Source organism: Pygoscelis adeliae, unplaced genomic scaffold, assembly GCF_000699105.1.
Source record: "Pygoscelis adeliae isolate BGI_AS28 unplaced genomic scaffold, ASM69910v1 Scaffold172, whole genome shotgun sequence".
In the NCBI taxonomy this organism is placed as follows: domain Eukaryota; kingdom Metazoa; phylum Chordata; class Aves; order Sphenisciformes; family Spheniscidae; genus Pygoscelis; species Pygoscelis adeliae.
This window is the reverse complement of record NW_008824338.1, coordinates 7,841,716-7,862,249: the sequence shown is the minus strand read 5'-3', so window position 1 is coordinate 7,862,249 and position 20,534 is coordinate 7,841,716. Positions and strand designations below refer to the sequence as shown.

General features: G+C 38.9%; 1 protein-coding gene across 4 annotated transcripts in view; it reads left to right on the top strand.

Moving 5' to 3' along the window:
• Positions 1-6: 6 nt before the first annotated feature.
• Positions 7-20,534, top strand: part of ZDHHC14 (zinc finger, DHHC-type containing 14) — a 116,343-nt gene continuing 95,815 nt past the window's right edge. For all 4 annotated transcript variants that reach the window (XM_009319125.1, XM_009319123.1, XM_009319124.1 and 1 more), the window contains exon 1: positions 7-821. In XM_009319125.1, the coding sequence (XP_009317400.1) occupies positions 571-821 (251 nt within the window). In that variant the 5' untranslated portion in view covers positions 7-570. The remainder of the gene's footprint in view (positions 822-20,534) is intronic.

Sequence of the window (20,534 nt, the reverse complement as noted above, 5' to 3'; positions counted from 1 at the left end):
AACGCGTGTCTCTTGAGGGAACGTTTTAGGAATGGTCGTTTTTAGCAGTGAAATCTGCTGCGCAAAGGAGGATTATAACAAATCTCTATGAATGATAGACTCGGTTGCTAAACCTTGCCTTGACCAACCTTCTGACCCTCGGAGAAATCTCTCAGGGTGTGCGTGGGAAGGAAAAAAAAAACCCTCCCATTTGTACATAAACTTGAAAAAAAAAAGACAATTTTTTTGGACAGCCTAACTGCTTTATAATTACTTTTTTTTTGGTCTTGTTTTGTGATAAGTTGTTTTAAAAAGGATTGTCCTACATGGTTGTTTTGTAACTGGTGGAGGAAGGAAGGAAGGATCCCTCTCAAGCATTTCAGATATGACAGCTTTGGTTTCTGAAGAGTTAACTGGTGTGTTTGCATGATACACCTATTGCTAGTCTGGTAGCAGACTTATCATCTTTTTATTTGCTTTTTTTATTAACTGGGGCTGGTGGAGAGGGTTATCTCGGTCAGAAGAATATTTGCACATATATATATTGTACGTATTTTTGGTGGGGTTCTCCCCACATTTTACTCTCTCTTGATGACTCCTGGAGGTGGTAGTGGGCCCATGAAAGACTGTGAATACAGTCAGATCAGCACACACAGCTCTTCGTCTCCCATGGAGTCTCCCCATAAGAAAAAGAAATCAGCTCCCAAGAGAAAATGGGAGGTTTTTCCTGGAAGAAACAAATTCTTCTGCAATGGGAGGATCATGATGGCTCGACAGACTGGGGTCTTCTACCTGACTCTTGTTCTCATCTTGGTCACCAGTGGACTCTTCTTTGCGTTTGAGTAAGTGACATTAAAGTCTTTGTATCTTCCTTCCCTTCCCCTAGTTAATTTATTTTCTGGCTGAAAGCAAAGTAAATGTGTTTATCCAGATGTCATAGAGAATGCTGACTGAATTCAGCTAATGTTGGTTTATATAATTGAAAATACGATCTGATAAGATGCTGAGGGACGCACGATCCTGTTTTGGTTATCATACTCTGTGGAAGACTCATGTTTGAGGATTAAGGTTTTAGTGCTTTTATACCACAGGTTTCCACCTCTTGCTGATGTTGCAAGAGGAGTGTAAAAGAGCAGGTTTGGGATGGTCAGGAAGTGATGTAGCTTCTTGTCTGTCAGTTACTCTGCTGAGAATCAGAACTGGCAGGTGCAAAAATACCGACCCTTTGTCGCAGAACTGAATGCAAGAAAAGCAATATCTTTCATTAGTTTATTAATTAGGCCTTTTTTTTTCCTCTTGAAGTCATTTAATAGCTTGTAGATGAGAATTTCAAGTTAGTAAAGAAAAAAAAAAAAAACTGTACAATTTTGCATGTACCTAGCTTTCCACCACTAGGTAACAGCATTACTTACTTTCTGTTTGTGATGATAACTTGTATTTGAGTTTGGTCTTAGTTTAAGCTATGTTTGTTCTGGAGTTTTAGATTTTTTTCAAGCAGGCTTCTGGTGTCCTCCTAGGGCTTTTTTCCCTGTTGCTCTGAATCTTCAGGGGTCCTTTGGATCTATGGATCTGTGAACACACAGTGACAGCAAATCAAATATACTGATTTTTGCACTTATGTTGGAGTGGTTAAATTAACTATGCATGACAATAAAGAATTAGGCACTTGATATCAACAATACAGTTCAACTTTTATTTACTTTTTTTTTTAAAGCACCGAGTACAAAGGTGCTCATGTTGCTAGAACACTTGCTATAGTAATAATTGAATTGTTTTTGAAGAGTTAATGCTATTTTACCTGTTTTAAACTATTGTAGATTGATTTGTGGTTTGTGGCAGGAAAAAATTCTTTAGATACAGCTCTTACTATTTTCTTGAATAGGAACTATTATTTATAAGTAAGCTTCAGTGCTGCCTCCAGAAATTCGGTTCACTTTGCTAAGTGATACAGTTGAACAGCAAAGGTCATTCAAGGAAGAAGATAGTGACATTAGCAAACCCTGAATTGTACCAGTTAAATGTAGACCGTCTTAACATACTGGTAGCAGTAAAGAAGGTAAAAGTGCTCAGCAGGTAACCAGTGGCTAAATATATATGTGAGCTCAGCAGATGAATTGTCTTTAGTGGGCTCCAGGTTACTTTAGAGGGATGTATTAACTGTAACTCTTCTTGCAGACATTGTGAAGCTGCTTGAACATCCTTTGAGTAGTTGAAATAACACAGTGAATGATGGTATGCATGTGCTGCAAGTGTGTTTACTTTCCTGGTTTTAAAGAGGTATTAAAGGTGTAACCTGATAGTATTGCATCAGGACTGGGCGCTACTCTATTCTGTTTGCCATGATTAGGCCTAGTTTTGGAAGGCTTTTCTGTGTGGGCTGACACTTGCATCTGTGTGCGGTCTCACCACCTTCAGCAGAGCCTCTGAAGGCAAGCGCTGGACTTCCCGCGAGTACCAGAATGTAAATGTAGGATCAAAACCGTAATGTTTTCTAATCATGATTGTAAAATTTATTTATTAAGCCACTATATACAGTTTATTTATATGTTTTAACACTTTGATCCTTCAGAGATAAATATTCTCTGCAGCTGCATGATTCAGAACTGCTAAAGCAGGGTGGGCTGCTAGCTGTTCATCACCTTCTGATTTCATTACTGCTGCGAGTTCTGTGCTCTACCAGAGTCGAACACTACAACTTCTATCGTGTCTTTGGGCTTATTTGCAGTGTAACCATAAGTGATGGACAACATTTTTAGTCAAGCTACAGCATTTTGATATATAATTGGTGCTTATTCTAACCGGAAGTCTTGAAGCAGGGGAATATCTTTGGCTTTACATAACTATATAAATTCTGTGTGTGTGCACTGGTCTTGAGTCATTCTTGTATCACGTGCACTCTCCTTTTCAGGAAAATCGAAGTAGAGGTTGGCAATGATATTTCATTTTTATAATAATAAGGTAGATCTTGGTCTTTAAAAAGCGCTTGCACTGGGAAATTATTACTCATCCTCTGAAGGCTAATGAAAAAAACAAACCTTAAGAGTATGAGAATGGTGTTCAGCATGTTTGTGATGTTTGAACTGCAGAAGGTTGCTAATGTTACAAAGAAAAGAGGGGAGTCTCTTTGATTAAACAGTGTTACTTTGAAGCAGTTTCTAATTGCGTCCCTTCCTGGTAGTCTGAAGTTAGTATTTATTGATCAGTTGCTAATGTCTTGAGTTGTTAGTGTGTCGCTTGCATTATTTGGCTGATTTGGTTGTGATGTTCCTCATTAACCGCTATTTACAGAATATGACAGAAATGTGTTTCAGTCCTTTGTGTACACGTGGGCAAAGTGATTTTCAAATGGGCGTGTGCCTCGTGTGTCTGAACTGTAAGGTCAAACTGTCACTGAAGAGGAAGATACCCTGTATGTTCTTGGAATTGTTTGCTCCTTTTGCTACGATTGAAATAAATTATTTTGTTCCCCTTGGTTTTGGAAACTGGAAAATAGGTACTCATGTTCCAAGTCATTCCCTGGTTGCAGGCAGTGAAGAGGGGGAGTAGGAAAGAGATGACTTTGACGGCTAATTCCTGGGAAAGCATCATGCTAACATAAACGCTGTCCTTTATCCTTTTGGCTTCGTTTGTTCCTCTGACGTGATTTTTCCTCCCTTCCTTTTATTTTACTCTTGACACCCATTCATCCAGAGCTGTATCTCACATGCTTTGGAATGCTCTCCAGGGGAGAAATACATTTCTCTGAATCAACAAATCCTAGCTCTCAAAAATCAAACGTATGTCATATATCTTGACCTGTATAGCTTTTGACATTGAACCATGTCTTTGTAATCTTTGCCTCTTTATATTTACGCTTCTGTGCTTTTTCCTGCCTACTTTTTCCAGCTCCTACTTTCGGCTGGTTTTATTCCTTTCTCTCTGTTGACTTTTATCTTTCATATACTCCAAGTACATCACCACTTCTTCCTTTTATCACTTCACTGTTCTTTTTCATTTTCAAAGAGGTAAGCCAGAATTTGCTTAAAAGAAAAACAACAAACCATAAGCTTTCAAGCAGGTGAAGTATTTATAATTCCTGCCTCCTTCCCCTTCTGAATGAAGAGAGTGCAAATAACAAGCAGTTTTATTTCTGTAACTTGTCTATTAAATGTAACATGAATTATTGCAAGCCCTTTTGGGTCCCACAAGGGATGCCGTGCTTGAGGTATTCTTAAAAATGATGCCTATTTTAAAATGCTCAAGGTGAGGCACCACAAATTACTTAATTTGTCTTTAAAATTTGGGTGTGTTATTTTATCTTGGAAATATATTTCCCAACTCCAACCTTGTGATATTTAGTTGTTTTTCTTTTTTTCTTGCAAATTTGGCTTTGTGTTGAACTTCCTTTTTTCCTTTGCTTTGCCCCATTACACAGACATACATTTTTTTTTTTTAAACTATTCAGTGCTTATGTAAAAGTAGCCGCATGAAAAGCTTGGAAAACAAATTCCTTTCCCCAGAGCAAAGATAGCATCTGTAACTGAAGGGCAGATTTCACCGCTGTACCTAGCCAGTCCAACCGCTGTATTTACATATACATAAAGTCCTTTATTGGTGCAATAAAGAGAGGCAAAACTAAGGCACTTCATACTCTCTGCTTTTATTCAGCTAGGTATACATACTCAAAAGAGAAAAGAACCCTTTATGCCTATGGTCATTTGGGGGTACTCTTTTTGTAGGTTACAGGAAAGCAAAATGGAGGCTGAACAACATATTTAACACAGTAGGATACATAAAACAGACATCTTGTTGTTAAATGGTAAGTCTTGTACGGATGCACAAGCTTCATGAGTTCCAGAATGGTGGTAGATGAGCTTGGCTGCTTTGCTTCTGTGAGTTCACGCTGCCCCATCTGCCAGCTCCCTTCCTTCTTGGACTTTACTAGGTCCAAGGAAGGCGCAGGTAGTAGGAAGGCACACGTCTGCACCTGAGCTGCTTCAGTTCAGGCAGGCAAATGAAACTTCCTGTAAAAGGTGGGTTTAAGTGAAGATGCCGACTGAACTGAATTGACTAAGGCACAGTCATGTTTTCTCTCAACTCAGTTGCTCTGGAAGAAGGTTGGAGCAGATGGTAAGGATGCCGGAACGGCTGAAGCAGTGCAGCTCTTTTCTCTGTAAACGTGAGTCAGAGCCCTATCAATTCTGATACAATTTGACACTTGCACTGATTCAACAAACTGGATATTATTTTTTTTTGAGCCAGTTAAAGCTTGATTTTTGTGAGCATTTGTGTAATTGCACTGTCTTTCAGAAGATGGATGTTGGAAAATTATTTAAACTGAGACTGTTCATGTGCATATGTGTGTACAAATCATTGCTTTCTATCTGCTCTTGCAGTTGCTGGCAACCTGCTCCATGCCTCCCACTTTGAAAACCAGTGTGACTGGAGGACATTCATGAGTCACACTTTCTGATGCGGTGTAGATTGTTCAATATTGAACTTCCATAGCGCATGCTATGGCAAAGTGGTGTAACTTGCTGCTCACTGTGACAAACCTCTATGTGTAAACACTGATGTCAGTAAGCTGAGCATTTTCACTGTGGTATCAACAGTCATCTTCATCTTATGGCAAATGTTTTCTGCTCTTGCAAGAGGTGGATTCTTAGTGTGAGGTCGTATTCCAAGTAGGTGGGATGTTCTTCACCTTTTATCTTTCTTCCTCTGCTCTTAAGATGAGTAGGTTACTTGTGTCTTTTGATGACCATGTCCTTAAACTACGAGTTCCTTAGAAGGAAGTGCTACCAATCTGATTTCAGCTGTTAAAGGCTGCTATAAACTTGTAGGGCATTTCCTCCTGAAGATGTCAAAATGGATTTTAAAGTGAAAATTGTGGCATAACAACTAAAATGATTGTTCAACAGAGAACTGCGTCCTTTTCTACATGGAAGGCAGTAGCCGCCTAATAATGCATAGTGGTGTAGGCGAATGCAGTGATGAGTAGGTGGTTTTTTTCCCCTCAGTTTTGTTTAAAAAAAAAAAACAACTGTCATTAAAATTAAACCAGAGCAATATTTCTGTTTCTTATTTTGTCATGTTGTGCATCTGTGATAACTTAGTGAAAAAGACATAGAATACAGTAAGTCTAATCTTTAGGGTTTACTTTTTGTACTGAGTTTATATAGATATACCAAATGGTATGGCAAATTCCTAAGAGATGGTATGCGTTCCAACCAGATGTTGTTTATTCTTAGCACTTAAATTACTCTGAAAATGTTAACTGTCAGAATCAAATATCTTTCAGGTACAAAGTATATCTAATACTTTTTTCCTTGATAAGGGACTTTCCTTTCCTTGGTCACAAAAAAGTTTACTTAGTTCATCTCTTCTAAGTTTCTCAGTGATCTGTGCAAGTATGTGTGCTGAAGTTTCTCCCTGGCTAAAAGGGGATAGTTTTGTACTACCCTATCTTAAAGTAGCGCTTCACTGAGCAGGTACATCAGTTTAAACATTTAAACCTGCTTTGAATGAATTATATGATATAAATTGAAATCCTTTTATCCAGGAATGTACTAATAGCATTTGATATTAGGTCATGCACCTCTACTTTTCAAGGCTAGGTTTATTTATGTGGAAATGGATAATGATGTGGAAATGCTTCACTTTTCAGAGTAAAATTCTGTGAGGATAACAGAAGGATAACCTCTCTTGTTTTTGGAAGTTGTACCTTCTTTAGTTCCCCTGAAACTGCAGAGGCTTTTTATGGTTTTGTAACACTAATGCCTTTTCCAAAAGAAATGTTAAACAGCCTTTTTTTCCCCGAGGGTGGTTTTTTGGTTGGTGGTTGTTGTTTTTTTTTTTGGTTGGTTGGTTGGGGTTTCTTTTGTATTCAGCTTAGTTGATGGCCTTTATCTACTGTTTCATGGGGAAGACAAGTTTTTAACATAATTTTCAGTCTTTTAATTTAGTCCTTTCTCAGCTATAGTTCTACTTATAATTCTACCTTTTCTTTGCAGAAGTGGAGGGAAATGTAAATAGGGAGTATAACAGTGTAAGAAGTGATGTTGGCTTCTCAGATACTGTGTCCTCTCAGGACCTTGGGGAAATCACTGTGTAGCTTTGGACCATTGATACATGTGCATCTTCAGAGTGAAATGTGAATGTTTGTGGTCTCCTTTGCCTGATGTCACCCTTGGAGAAAGAGGGGAAATTCCATCACAGCCTGGGGGGCGGTTTTCTGCTCTCATCACAGCTCAGCATGATTGTTGTAGATAGGTGTAAATTCTCACCTGGGACATTTGATATCCCTTCCAGAGTGGGGAAAAAAGGCAATTTCCAAAGTTTGGTTGAATAGAATAGACTAGACTATTTCAGTTGGAGGAACCTACAATGACCATCTAGTCCAACTGCCTGACCAATTCAGGGCTGACCAAAAATTAAAGCCTGTTATTAAGGGCATTGTGAAAATGCCTCTTAGACACTGACAAGCTTGGGGCATTGACCACCTCTCTAGGAAGCCTGTTCCAGTGTTTGACCACCCTCTCAGTAAAGACATGCTTCCCGATGTCCAGTCTAAACCTCCCCTGGCGCAGCTTTGAACCATTCCCACACGTCCTATCGCTGGATACCAGGGAGAAGAGATCAGCACCTCCCTCTCCACATCCCCTCCTCAGGAAGCTGTAGAGAGCAATGAAGTCACCCCCCAGCCTCCTTTTCTCCAAACTAGACAAGCCCAAAGTCCTTAGCTGCTCCTCATTAGGATGTTCCTTCCAGTCCTTTCACCAGCTTTGTTGCCCTCCTCTGGACGCATTCAAGGGTCTTCACATCCTTCTTAAATTGTGGGGCACAGAACTGCACACAGCACTCGAGATGGGGCCGCACCAATGCTGAATACAGTGGGATAATCACCTCTTTTGACCGGCTGGTTATACTGTGTTTGGTGCACCTGAGGATGTGGTTTGTCCTCTTGGCTGCCAGGGCACCCCTGCACTCGACCAGCACCCCCAGATCCCTTTCTGCAGGGCTGTTATCCAGCCATTCCTCTCTCAATTTATACTTGTGCCTGGCGTTACTCCGTCCTAGGTGCAGAATCCAGTTTTTCTTACCTATATAAATATCTTCAAATATTTACAAATGCTGATGGATAATGCTTCTGTACATCTTCAGCTTCCAGACTGTGAGGTTAGACTTGTAGTTGTGTGACAGTTGTTTGATAAATTCTATCTGAATTAATCACTCAAAAGTTTGAGGTTTCTATTGTTGACATAATCTGTATAGTATGCCTGTTTTGTTTTGTCCTTCCCTGAGTAGGTACTGTTGCCCCTTTATCTGAATGGATGTGTGCCAAAGGTATAAAATGTATCTTCTGGAGACTAGTATAGGGAGAGTCATGTTAAATAGATTTACACTACTGAAAAACTAATTTCTATTACTTCTTCTTGGAAGACTGGCATTGCCGTGTGACTTTCTCTGGGACCCTTCTCACATCAACCCTGCAGAAATTTTCATACCTTGTTTGAAGGAAAGGTGGTTCTCTTCAGATGTTTTCACAAGTCAGTTTCTCAGGCATCATGTTATGTGTTTAGGTTCATGTAAAGTATTATTTTTACTCATGTTTATATTTGGACTAATGATGCAAAGAATACCTTTGTTACTACATGATTTATTTTCTGTCATAGCTGTGTTGCATTATTATTTTGTAAATGGCATTTCATACAAAACAAAATATATCAGTGTTTAGCTACCCTCTTACCCTCTGGATGACTAAGAAATTATCTTCCTTTAGAATGAAAAGAGAAACTTGAACCAAACTGTTCTGTTCATTCTTTTTTTTTTTGGGGGGGGGGGGGAGGGAATGGAAAAAATATTTTGTTAAAAGCATCTGGGCTTATTTGTAGATTCAGTAGAAACTGAAATGCTGAAATTTGAACTGGACATTAAAATATAAATTCTCTTTTAACAACTAAGTTATACCTTTTAAGAAGTTAAAAACAACAACAAAACAAAGCCTTTTATACTGCCTTTCTAATGGAAAGGGTCTCTCCATTCTAGTGCAGCATTAAACTGTTAGTTGTAACATTAAAATGTGAACTAATTAATGAGGAAGTGAAGACGACTGCAGAAGAGGAGAAAGCTGAGAATATTTTTAACTTTCTAAGCTGCATGATTGTTTCAAAATAGCCCAGTCAAAAAACCTACTGGCTTAAAATACTGAGACATTTTGAAGAATTGCTTAAAATATAACAACTCTATCTAGGAAATTTTTGTTATCGTGATTGATGATCCTTCTAAGTGAGGCTGTAGTAGCTGATGATCACTTAAGTTCCAGGCGTCCAGTAAAGGTTTGTACGTGTCAATGCTGCTCGTCTTTCATTTGGCAAAGCTGATGGAAAAGGGGAAAAATCCCCTGAAGTCAGCTGGACCTACCAAAGTTTGTTAAACTTCATGTAGTTACAGCCCATTTTTTTCGGAACTTAATGCAAAAACTGTGAAGTGGTTAAACTTTTTCAAACTAAAGAAAGACTAAAATCAAGAAATCAAGATGAAGTCTGTGTAATAGCCAAAAATAAAATTCTGTTCATATTTCTCACATTGCAGAAGTATTAGATGTTAGTAACATAAAACGTACTTAGGGAAGGAGGCTGAAGCGTTTTGGAGTCTCAGTTTTGTGTATCACACCCCCTGTCCCTTACCCTGTTGTACGTGTTCATGTTTGAACTCCTGTTCGTACTGCAGTTAGTAGGCTAAGGGGGCTTTGTACTTGCAAAGCCCAACCATGGGCTTTCTGCAGTGTGTGTTGGTGGAGATCTTACCCAGTTGCATTCCAGAACTTTAACTACTAAGTTGACAGTGTGCTGTAATGCTATATGATTATTCAGCTTCTGTATCCCTGATCACTTCCTTTCCATCAGTGTCCGTAGGGTTTATTCACGTTATTGTGAATGGTGGCTAATGAGGTCTTACATAATGAGCTTGGCTAATGAGATCACAGCTGTTTTTGTTTTGTTTTTCCACTCCTGCCATCCCCTTAAGTTGCTTACTGCAATAAATTCTGGCAGTGTGCGTTTATTATGGTGAATATGCAGTCAGTTCAGGTTCTTCTTTAAATTTTACTCTTATTTAAAAAAAAAATTACAAAACAGAGATGAAATAGAATACTGAGAATTAAATTGAAAACTGAGAACCTGAACTCAGAAGTTAAGATGTACACAAATTCTGCAGTTTGTGAATTTCATGTTATAGTTTAAGTGCAAGATAACACTGTTAACATTGTCTGCATTGAGTGAATGTATGAAATAACTTTGTGGTGTTTAGTATATGTTTCCTATACGTATGATCAATATATATTAGTTCTTAAGAGCATTCTTATATATATACTAGATATACTAGAATTTGTTGTTATTTTAGCGTAAACACTCAGTATATTACTAGAAGTTATGAATATAGATTAAAAAACATTGGCAGGGATCAGAAGCTGTTTCCCCTGCTAGGAACAGGAGTACTAATACAAAATTTTTGTTTCTGATTGTGATACATTTTGTGTACCCTCTTTTTTGAGCTGTCTGGATATCAGGAAATTGCACTCCTGGTCTTGCATGTTCCGTACGCTTGTTAGATATCCCACTGGTTATGAATGCCATGTTTCAGAGTACAAGCAAGTGTCAGACCAGCCTGTACTTAAATTTTGCTGGCATGCTTGTTTGTGCTCATGGTGTGGGTTTTCATGGCACAACTGTCCATGCATGTTCCTTATTGGCAAAAAGGGCTTTCTAGTGTTGAATTAGAATGTGGAAGACTTATAATTTTTCCTCATTTGGAACTATGTAAAGCAGTTAAAAGCACTAAGAAGAAAAGTAAAAGCTAGGATAGCAGTGACTTCTCTCTCATCAGTATTGCAACTCTAAAACTTGCTTCTTGTGAATGTGGTTTCTTTAGAGCTGAAACTCTTAATGCTTCTGTATAGTGAAAAAAGACAACTTTTAAGATAGTTTTATCATTCAACATGATTTGAACTCTTTCCAGGGCTGGAGAGGCATCGGGTGTGGAAACAGCCAAGTAAACTTTGTCATTAGTCTGAGTAGACTGGTACATGAAATGTGTTGTATGGTGTGATATAAAAGATTGGAGTGCACTGTGTAAAGAGCATAGTCGCTTCTGGTTTGCCTCAGTGAATTAGCCTGGAGAAGAGAAGGCTCAGGGGGGATCTTAATCAAGTAAGTACCTGACTGGGGAGGGGGAGTAAAAAAGAAGGAGCCCTGGACTTTTCTCAGTGGTGCCCAATGACAGGACAAGACGCAATGGACACAAAATGAAATACCATTTCAATGTAAGAAAAAAGTTTTTGGGTTTTTTGTTTGTTTGTTTGTTTGCCTGTTTGGTTTGGGGTTTTTTGCTGTGAGGATGATCGAACACTGGCACAGGTTGCCCAGAGAGGCTATGGACATACTGAAAACCAAGCAGAGGTAGACCTGAGCAGCGTCCTCTAGCTGACCCTGCTTTGAGCTGGGGGGTTGGACTTGATGATCTCCAGAGGTCCAATCCCACCTCAGCCATTCTGTGAAAATCTGAGAACTTCTTCCCATAAGACAGCAAAAGGTACATCTAGTGAGATAATTTTAATCGTGTTTTAATGACACATTTATTACATGCGTATTTCACGAGAACTTCAGTTTTATTTAGTCTTAGGATCTGAACCTAAAGTCTCAGTCCAACAAAACTTAGAAATTTGCTAGTGAAATATCCATAGCTGTTCTTTTCATACCCTCTTCTCTTTTCTTACCTTTGAATATGGCTTTCTCAGTTCAAAGTGCATTTTTGAAGACTTCTTAGAGCTTCTTTTCCTGCTTTCTTTCACTTATCTGCTGTTCCTCACCAAGCTTTGCCCTCTACTATCCATCTGGCTTTTGCTGAATTATAGTTAGCATTTTCTTTTCTTATCATGTAAACAACAGCATTAAGTTTAAATAAAATCAATTTCATTCAGAAGAATGTCTCTGTATGTGGTTGTTCCAGTAGTGTGTTATGTTCATCAGTTTGTCTGTGTCTCACTTAAATTTTGTGAACTTTTCTTTCCTTCCATCTAATCTTCCTAGCCACTTGTTCACTTTTAATAGACTAAGAGCACTCTTAGTGCTCTTAAAGGCAGTAAAGACGAAGGTGAAAGACAGTTTTCCCCTTTCCATAGTCATAAGGGATGAGAGTACAATTTTTTCCCGTGATCTACATTGTGTTTGCCTGTATCATTGTGCAGATAAGTAAAATCATGGGGTCTGTCTCCCAGTGCTTGAGCCAGGTCAAAAAGTTGTTCAGATCCTGCAGGTTCAGCTTCTTCCTTGAGCCTGCTACTTGACAATACTAGCTTCAAATCAACTCTTATACCTTAATAGGTAGCACGTTCCAGCTTCTGGACTCCTAGCCATAAAGAATTAAATGGTTTGTCTCAAAAGCCGCTAAAGCTGGATTTGTTATCTTTGGAGAAGGGAAAATACCCTAAATATGTCTGATTAATCCAAACTCCCTTTAAACATTGATTTGCTTAAAAAAAAAAAGCGTAAATAATTCCAGTAGGGCAGGTGTCCGGTTCTGGATTACAAATTGAAAATAAAATTATAAGAGGAGAAAGCTCAAATGAAACAGAGCATATTTTGAGTGAAATATATCTGAATCTCTGTCCTATAGTAGCTATCACTGCTAAGTTTCTCTGAGGCTGGTAGAAGCCAAAGGGGCATTTCCCCATACCACATACTCAAAGCACTGTTTTTCCAAGTGAACTTCATGCCTGCAGACCTACCTGCCTGCTTTTTCTGAGGGGACAAGTTGGATTCTTACTGCTCATGAATTAAAACAAAACTTTAGAGTATTTCATAGGAGAATCCCAGTTTCCTTTCTGTTTAGCAGGCTCAGTTGCAGCAAGACAAATCTGATGGTTGTAGGCTGCTGAAAAGGATGTACCCCCCTCTTAGGGGTTGGACTAGATGACCTTGAAAGGTCCCTTCCAACCCAAACTATTCTATGAGTCCCTTCTCCCAGGCCTCAGATGTTACTACTTTTGTCTGGCTCTGCTTTTTTTCCCACCTAATGGTGAACCACTTCAGGGAGTTCCCTTCCTGCAGAAAGCTTATCCTTCCCTTCTGCCCACAGAAAGAAAAACTTTCTGCTGCTTTAGATCCCTGAGCTGAATCCCTGAAAATTCAGAAAAATGTTATTACTAGTGCAAGGGAGTAAGTGGGGACGTGAGAGGGAGGAGATTGTCAGATCATCTTAGCTATGATTCTAAATTGTATCCCAGCTTGCGGAAACTTGTTATGTTGTCTTGGTTCATTGTATGGCATCTGTGAGGGCACAAACAGAACACCTTTAGGCTTACCTGAATTACTATTTAGTTGTTTAATGAGAAACTACAGAGTTCTGACTTCTTAAACATATTTTATTTCTTAAGTAACTGGATTGTAGTTTACAGAACTTGAACTGCAGCATCTTTCAAATAACGCATTATTAAGTGCTCCTTACTTGTTCATGCCTTACTTATTTTCTGTAATTTTTTCTTAAAAGACACTATACCCAATTCTGTAAGACAACACAGGGGCAGTAACTGAAGCAATTCTTTCCCGCATCCTTGTCTGTGTAGTCTCTGTTCGCCATATCCAGACTGCAGAGCCAATGTATTGTATTGCATTCGATAGCAGAGCCTGTGGAAAAGCTGCATGAATGCTTCTTCACCTTAGTCTGTGTAAAAACAGCTGAGTTAGCTCAAAATATGCTAAACTGAACCAGGAAAGGAGCATTCTCAATCCTTGCCATTTCTTCCATGCTTCAGCTGAGATAGCAAACAACCCAGGGAAACTGCCTGTTTCTTCACAGTCCCATTCAGCTGCCTACTTGGGTGTTTTTTTGTTTTGTTGGTTTGTTTGGTATTGTAAGTGTTGAAAGTTTCAGCTTAGGAAGATGAAGGAAGAATGATAAAGCAGTTAATGGAAAATTGAACAGCCTGCACGCAAAAGGCAATTGGAGTGGATGTCTCTATTCACAGTGCGATAAAAGAATTGGCCTTTAAAACTATTTTGTTAAATAAGACACCTAAAGCTAATCAGAGCAGAAGGAATTGTCTGTAGAGCAGAAGACAGGGAAGAAGTTTTGGACTGAAATCTGACAGAGATAAATCTAATTCAATATAAGATCTTGAAAGGATAATCATTCTTCTTTTACAAGACACTAAACTCAGAAGGCTCTCTTCTCTTTACCTTGAGCTGTGGAGGCTCTGAGACTTCTCATCACTGATGTGAGTGTTCATCTTCAGAGTAAAATATGGTTTTTTTCCTCTAATGTAATGAACCCCAGACCTTTTTAGGATCAGGCTGCACTGTGCACTGTTTTTTAATGCTAGTCCCTGGCAGCCGGAAACTCATTTCCAGTACTTGAATATATCAAAAGAAGTGTGCTGGGGTCAGAAGGACATTTCAGAGGAAAGTATATAAAGATTGGGTGGGATAAAATAATTTTACTTTTTTACTCAGCTGATACTCCAGAGGAGTTCGGGAAACAGGCAACTGGCTATGAATGTGAAAATCAAAACAGTCTGATATGAGAAAAACAACTGACATGCTTGGATCCCAGTAAGTGAAACTGTTGTGGCTGACATCCAGCTCAATTGAAAGGTAAACATGCCCTTCCCAATGCACATACCTTTCTATTATTGCATCCTACAAAACTTTAACCAACAGTTACAGTTGCTAAATGATAAGTCTGGAGGTGCAGTATTACCCAATGGTTGACTGTTCTTGGCAAAAGTAAGTTTATTTTCTGTTCTGAAACTTTTTTTTTAAACAGTTGTTGGCACTAGCCCTTGCTGTTGCAACAAAGAAATGGCATTTGTGAAAGGAGAACATAGGTTTGTTGCTTCTTAGTTCAATATAAAAGAAGTGACATTTGTTGCAAAGGTAGTTCACTGTTATTGAAGTAACACTGTCACTGAAATAAGCTTTTAATTTGAGCTTTATTATAAGTATTCTTTCTGACTGCAAAATAAAGGTCAAAGATTTAGGGAGCGTGCAACTTGTCACTGAAGTTGATCCCTATAGATAAGAGTTGCATAGTTATGTTATTCATCCAGACTGAGTGCATCGCTAGGTCAGCTATGCTTGCCTTCATATCCTGAATGGCGAAAAGACTGACAATTTCGGAAGATAGTTCAATGCATGCAGAAAAATTGGGGGGGGGGGGGGAATAGAGAGTGGGGAAGAACTGCATATCTGCTGCAGTGTTTGTTTCTGGAAATTAATTTCAGTTACTTGAGGGACAGTTGTTTTGTGTCCATATTTGTTAGTACCTATAAGTAACCCAGTAATAACTTCCGATATACATGCTGGATTTTTCAGCTATTGTATCCAGTACTTTGACAGAGTTGGACTGCACAGCAAGATACTTGAGTTACACTGCACTCTAAGTTGCTTATGCATGTTGTGTCCTACCAACATCTCTCTCACTTCAGAGGCTGAAAGTGAAAAATCAACATATGAAAAATAGTTGTGAATAGATATGAGATGTTGAAGTGGCTCACGGAGATACACTGGCAGTCCCAGTTAATCAGCACAGAATTAAGAACTCTGGGAAAGACAGCATAGTGCATAGATCTTCGTTATTCGACTCCTTTTGGAGTTTGGTTATTTATAGATTTGTTTTAAGAGCAGGTCAGAAGAGAGAGCTGTTAAGGACAGTAATACCAGTAGTGCTTTAAGGTTTCAAAATCTTGTGTTTTTTTCAGCCCAGAAATATCTTTCCCTTTTCTTACTATTCCTGATTTCTCTTGTGCTAATCTTTCATGACAGGAAAGCTCTGTGGCTCTGGCCAAAGCTGTTCTTTTTCTTAATTCCAGTGCCATGATGGTGAGGAAAAGACCCAGGAGACAGGCTTGCAGGTTACATATAGAAGAGATAGTGGGTTATTCTGAATCTTTGTTATACTCAGGCAGGAGTCTGCAAGTGTGATGGTCTCTCAAAGGTGTATGTTGTATTGTCTTCATAAAAGTCCAGTACCGACATCTGCCCAAGCTTGAGTCTTTTGTGCGTGCCCGATTTTTATCAAGTAAAATCTCTGAAACCTGTGCCTATGCTGGGCATGCCTCTCTGAGGACATGGCAGAACTCCTTCACTGAAATTGCAGTTTTGAGCAATGCCAGCCTACTCAGGAGTTTGGTAGCACAACTGTTTTTGGGAGCTAAGCTCTGCTCTGTGGGGCTGCTTTCACTTGTGGCTGCAGGCAGCATAAACGAAGAAACAGTGAAACTGCTTCATTCACCACACATCTTCCACTTTCTGCAGTCCCCAGTTCTGTGCATTATTATTACACAAAAGTCATCTTCACTTAAACGCCGGTTCATCTCCAGAAGAGTTCCACCCACAGCTTTAGGTGAAGCAGGGCTCCTCAGGGGGTAGGGGGCTTGAAACTAAAAGGTCTGTCATAAGGCATATGACAGGGGAAGGAGAACCTGGCAGAAGGGTGTCAAATTTAATTTCTACGGGCATGCTGGCATTTTATTTCATTTTGGCAGTCTAAGTGTAGCAATCCTGCAGATTGTTTTAGCATAGCTTTTCTGTGTGTAATTATTAGACCGATAAGTTCCCAACCACACACTATTTCTGTTCTTTTCCACACACTCCCTCCCAAATCAATGTCTCCCCTTCTCTCCTCTTTCCAAATACTTTGTACGTGCTTGCTCCTTACCGTTGTGTTCTGTGGACTGTTGCTTCTTCCTTCAGCACTTTTCAGAGAGCCATGAGGGGCAGCACTGCCTTTTTCTTCTGCTCAAGACAGCTTTTGAACTTGTTGCAGGGATGGGAGAGGTAAAGGCAAGGGGCTTAATTCATTTTTGTAGTGGTGCTGTAGTCTTGCCTTATTTTCTTCTCATTTCTGCAAGTCTTGCAGATAAGTCTCTTAAAGATGCCTTTGTTTTTCTATGCTCCTCTAATTGAGGAGGGAAGCACTATAGATAGTGAGAGTACTAGAAAAGAAGAGGTGCTGTGCGCTTTTACAGAGGGAGGCATTTGGCTGTTCAGGTGGCACGTGTTTACTTGTTATCTTTCACAGTGCTCACAGTGTGGGTGACTGGAAGAAACTGGGGAAGGTTTGGAGATGCTCTTTGCAGGCAACAAAGTACAACTGGGAATGAGTACAATTGGACAGCCCAGGCCTTGACGGAAATATTTCTGCACGGGGGGGCTACTGCTCTGCTATATAAAACAAGGTGGCTTGCTACATAATCTGTCTTTAACATGGTGCATAATATGTTGTACAGAATACTTGGTTAAGTGGGTCTAAATGTTGCTTGTATAGGAGTTGCTATAAGAAAAAACCACTTTGTAACCCTAAATACTCATTTTGCTTTTCAGTTGAAGTTCTAAGCAAGTTGCGTAAGGGGAACTATTTGATTTAAGTACATGTCAATAGTCAAACTTGTGGAATAGCACAGTGACCAGTGAAACTGCCTGAGTCTTGGTGAAATGGAAATTCACAGCAAATTTAGGCTGGCAGAGTCTATGGTGTAATAGTATTTAATGCAGACAACTTTTGTTTTGTGACCATTTTATACGTGGGCTTTCTTTACATTTGCAAAAGAACAATCTTTTATTGCTTAAGGCACTACTCTTTAAAATGTAATGTACTGCAGATAGTTTGGTAATTAAGCATACCAGCCCTAGATTGACTGTTTTTATTTTTTGTATTGTAGAGCTTCAGAACGTACTTTATTTTTTATAATTACTTCCAACTTAATTTTTGTGTTCTAATTCTGACTGACAATCAGCTTTCACTTTTGCTTTTTATATGTTAGCATTGAATATTAGATATTTTTTGTTTTGAAGGTGCAGGAAACTTATTGTTGCTTCAGCTTTGGCCATACATTATAGTTCTAAATTTATTTTCAGTTTGTAAGATGACTTCACCTTCTGATAGCTGTGTTGACTGAAGTGGAGTGAAGTTAATTTGCCGGTGAAAGAAACTGAGAGGATCAGTTTGGTTCTCCAGTGACAGTATTGGTCCAGTATGTGTGAAAAAAGTATAAACAACTCAAAGTAGTGTTTAACTGTATGTGGTAGTTATAAAAGGGCCAGGTGTTGATCAGACTACAGGCAACTCAGAGGTCTGTGCATGTGTGTGACAGATATGGTGGGTGATAATTTTTGCTTCAGTACAGATTTTCCTCAGCTGTGTTGATCAGCAGGCACAAAAACTAGTTAACACCAAACAGCTGGCAGGATGGAGAAGCAAAACTACTTTTGCTTTGGTGTTTGTTATTATTTATTATTACATTATTACACTATGGCTTGGGGTAGGTTTTTTGCAATAAGATTGGCACCGGCTGCTTCCTCAGCTAGTTATCAAGGCTCCCTGCCATCTCAAGTTTATTTTTCTTGCACAAAGCCTGGGAAAAAAGATGAACCTTGTTCTGAAGGTCACTGTGTCCAGCCGTCTTTCTGAGCAATGGGAGTGAAAGCATTTCAGAACTACTGACCCTTCATGTATAATATTGTGCCACTGGCTGCCCTCATTTGAAGCAAGGACCCTCAGGACACTGAGGGGATTTCAGCAGCGGTGGAAATGAATGAGGAGGGTGTCCTCCTAAGGTAGCTGAATGCAACCTGCTCTTGTTCTGGCAGGTTCCACTGGAATTTTCTTTAAGCAAAAAATCATCCACAAACAAAACTTTTTCTTTATTTGATGAAAACAGAGTTTTAAAGGGACTGTCTTATTCTTATGGTAAGACTTCAATTAAATTTTAGTACTATTTGTGACTTACTTTGAGATGGGAGGCTTCCGGGAGAGCTTGCATCCAGTCATCTGCATCTGTTTCTTTTGATCTCATGTTAAGTCTGTGAACACAACTATGTCACCAGTTTAATAAAGGTATACCTGTAGAGTGGAATTTGACACATGGCGGAATCTTTCCAAAGGAGAAAATGGCCACTGACAGATGCAGCCCTGGTAATATATTTACTTTTTTTTTTTTTCTTTTTGGCTGGGGGCAAACTTACTACGTCCTTTCCTAAGAAGTATCTGACATGTAGTTGTATTCTAGAAATGTGGTTTGTAGCACAATTCATACCATGAATTGAAGGCCAGCTCTAAGGCCTTGTTTATTACAGCCAAAAATATCTTTTGGAATGCACTGTATTTTAAGATGGTATCTTCCCAACTTTTTTCTTCAGGCTTTTTTTTTCCCACATGCTCATGCTTTAAATTATTCTTCAGAAACTCTGTTTTCAGTTTGTACTCCACTAGTAGGACTAACCTAGTCAAATGAAACTCCTCAGAATAGTACATTTCTCCTTGCAGCATTGCTTGGTTAGGTGCTGGATAGCAATTCAACAGATTATCTGTGCTGTGCAAAACAACAATAAAAAAATCTGTAAAGAGAATCTGTTGGGAACAAGTGGACTTCTTTTTCAGTGGCACTGAACTATGACAAATACAGCATTAAGAATCCATGCAGAGACCAGATTAGATGAGATCAGATTATTCTTTTCAGACTTGAATGCTGATTTCTGTGAAGTGAAATGTTAACATGTTTGGAAGAGATCACAGGCAATGCTTATGATGTGTACAAAAAAAATTTGTTAAGTGCTGTTAGTGTCAGTGTAAACTGTTACTGTAGATCAGAACTGGCATGTATTTAATTACTTGAACATGTGTGTTTTTTCTGTTGTTTTTACTGGAGCACTCTGCCTTCTTCCTTATAGTCCTGTTGTGCTTGTGGTGATGTATAAGGGCAATGTAAAGAAAGATGCTGTCTTCCCTTGGGTATTGCTTTCCTAACAATATATAAGTTAGGTTGTTAAATTGAGAAATGTCTTGAATCTTTTTTATTTCAATTTTCTGAACTTTTTCCCTTTTATTTCTCTCAAAATTAGAGAACTTATCTGTGAAACTAGCAGTTTCTTCATCACGAGAATTTCTTCTTTCTCTTCCCCAGGTACCTTAAAAAAGGTTGGGATTTCTTTTACCTGGAGAGGATGATGCTGAGAGAGTTATTATGATTGCCTTTGGATATGTAGAAGGATGATAATAAAAGCTTCTCCACATTGTTTGGGATGTGGCAGGAAGTTCCGACTTTAAGTTGCAGCAGGAAATATTCAGGTTAGAGGTTAGTAGACATTAGGGGAAAAGAACCTTTTCCAAGCATAAAGATGGATAAGGACTGAAATAAATTTCCTAGGAAGACTGTGGAATTGTCATCATTAGAAGTTTTTTGCAAAGTAGGCTAGACAAAGCTTTATCTGAAGTGGTTCATGTGTAGCTGGTCTTTTCTTGGAGAAGGGTAACTTCCAAAGATGGTTCCACTACCATTATTCAGGAATGTATCTGTGAAATGCTAGAAGGATATTAGTTGAAACTGCTATTTTTCTTGTCTTTATTAATAATACAACACTATCGGGGGTGGGGAGAGGAAGGAGTGTACTGTGTATGTAGAGGTGATATTAGAAAGGACTTTTGAACTTCCAAAAAGGGGAGGGCTATTTGTGACTCATATGAAAGAATTTTAAAAGGAACCTACAATCTAGAGTTTAGAGTTATCATAGTAGACTATT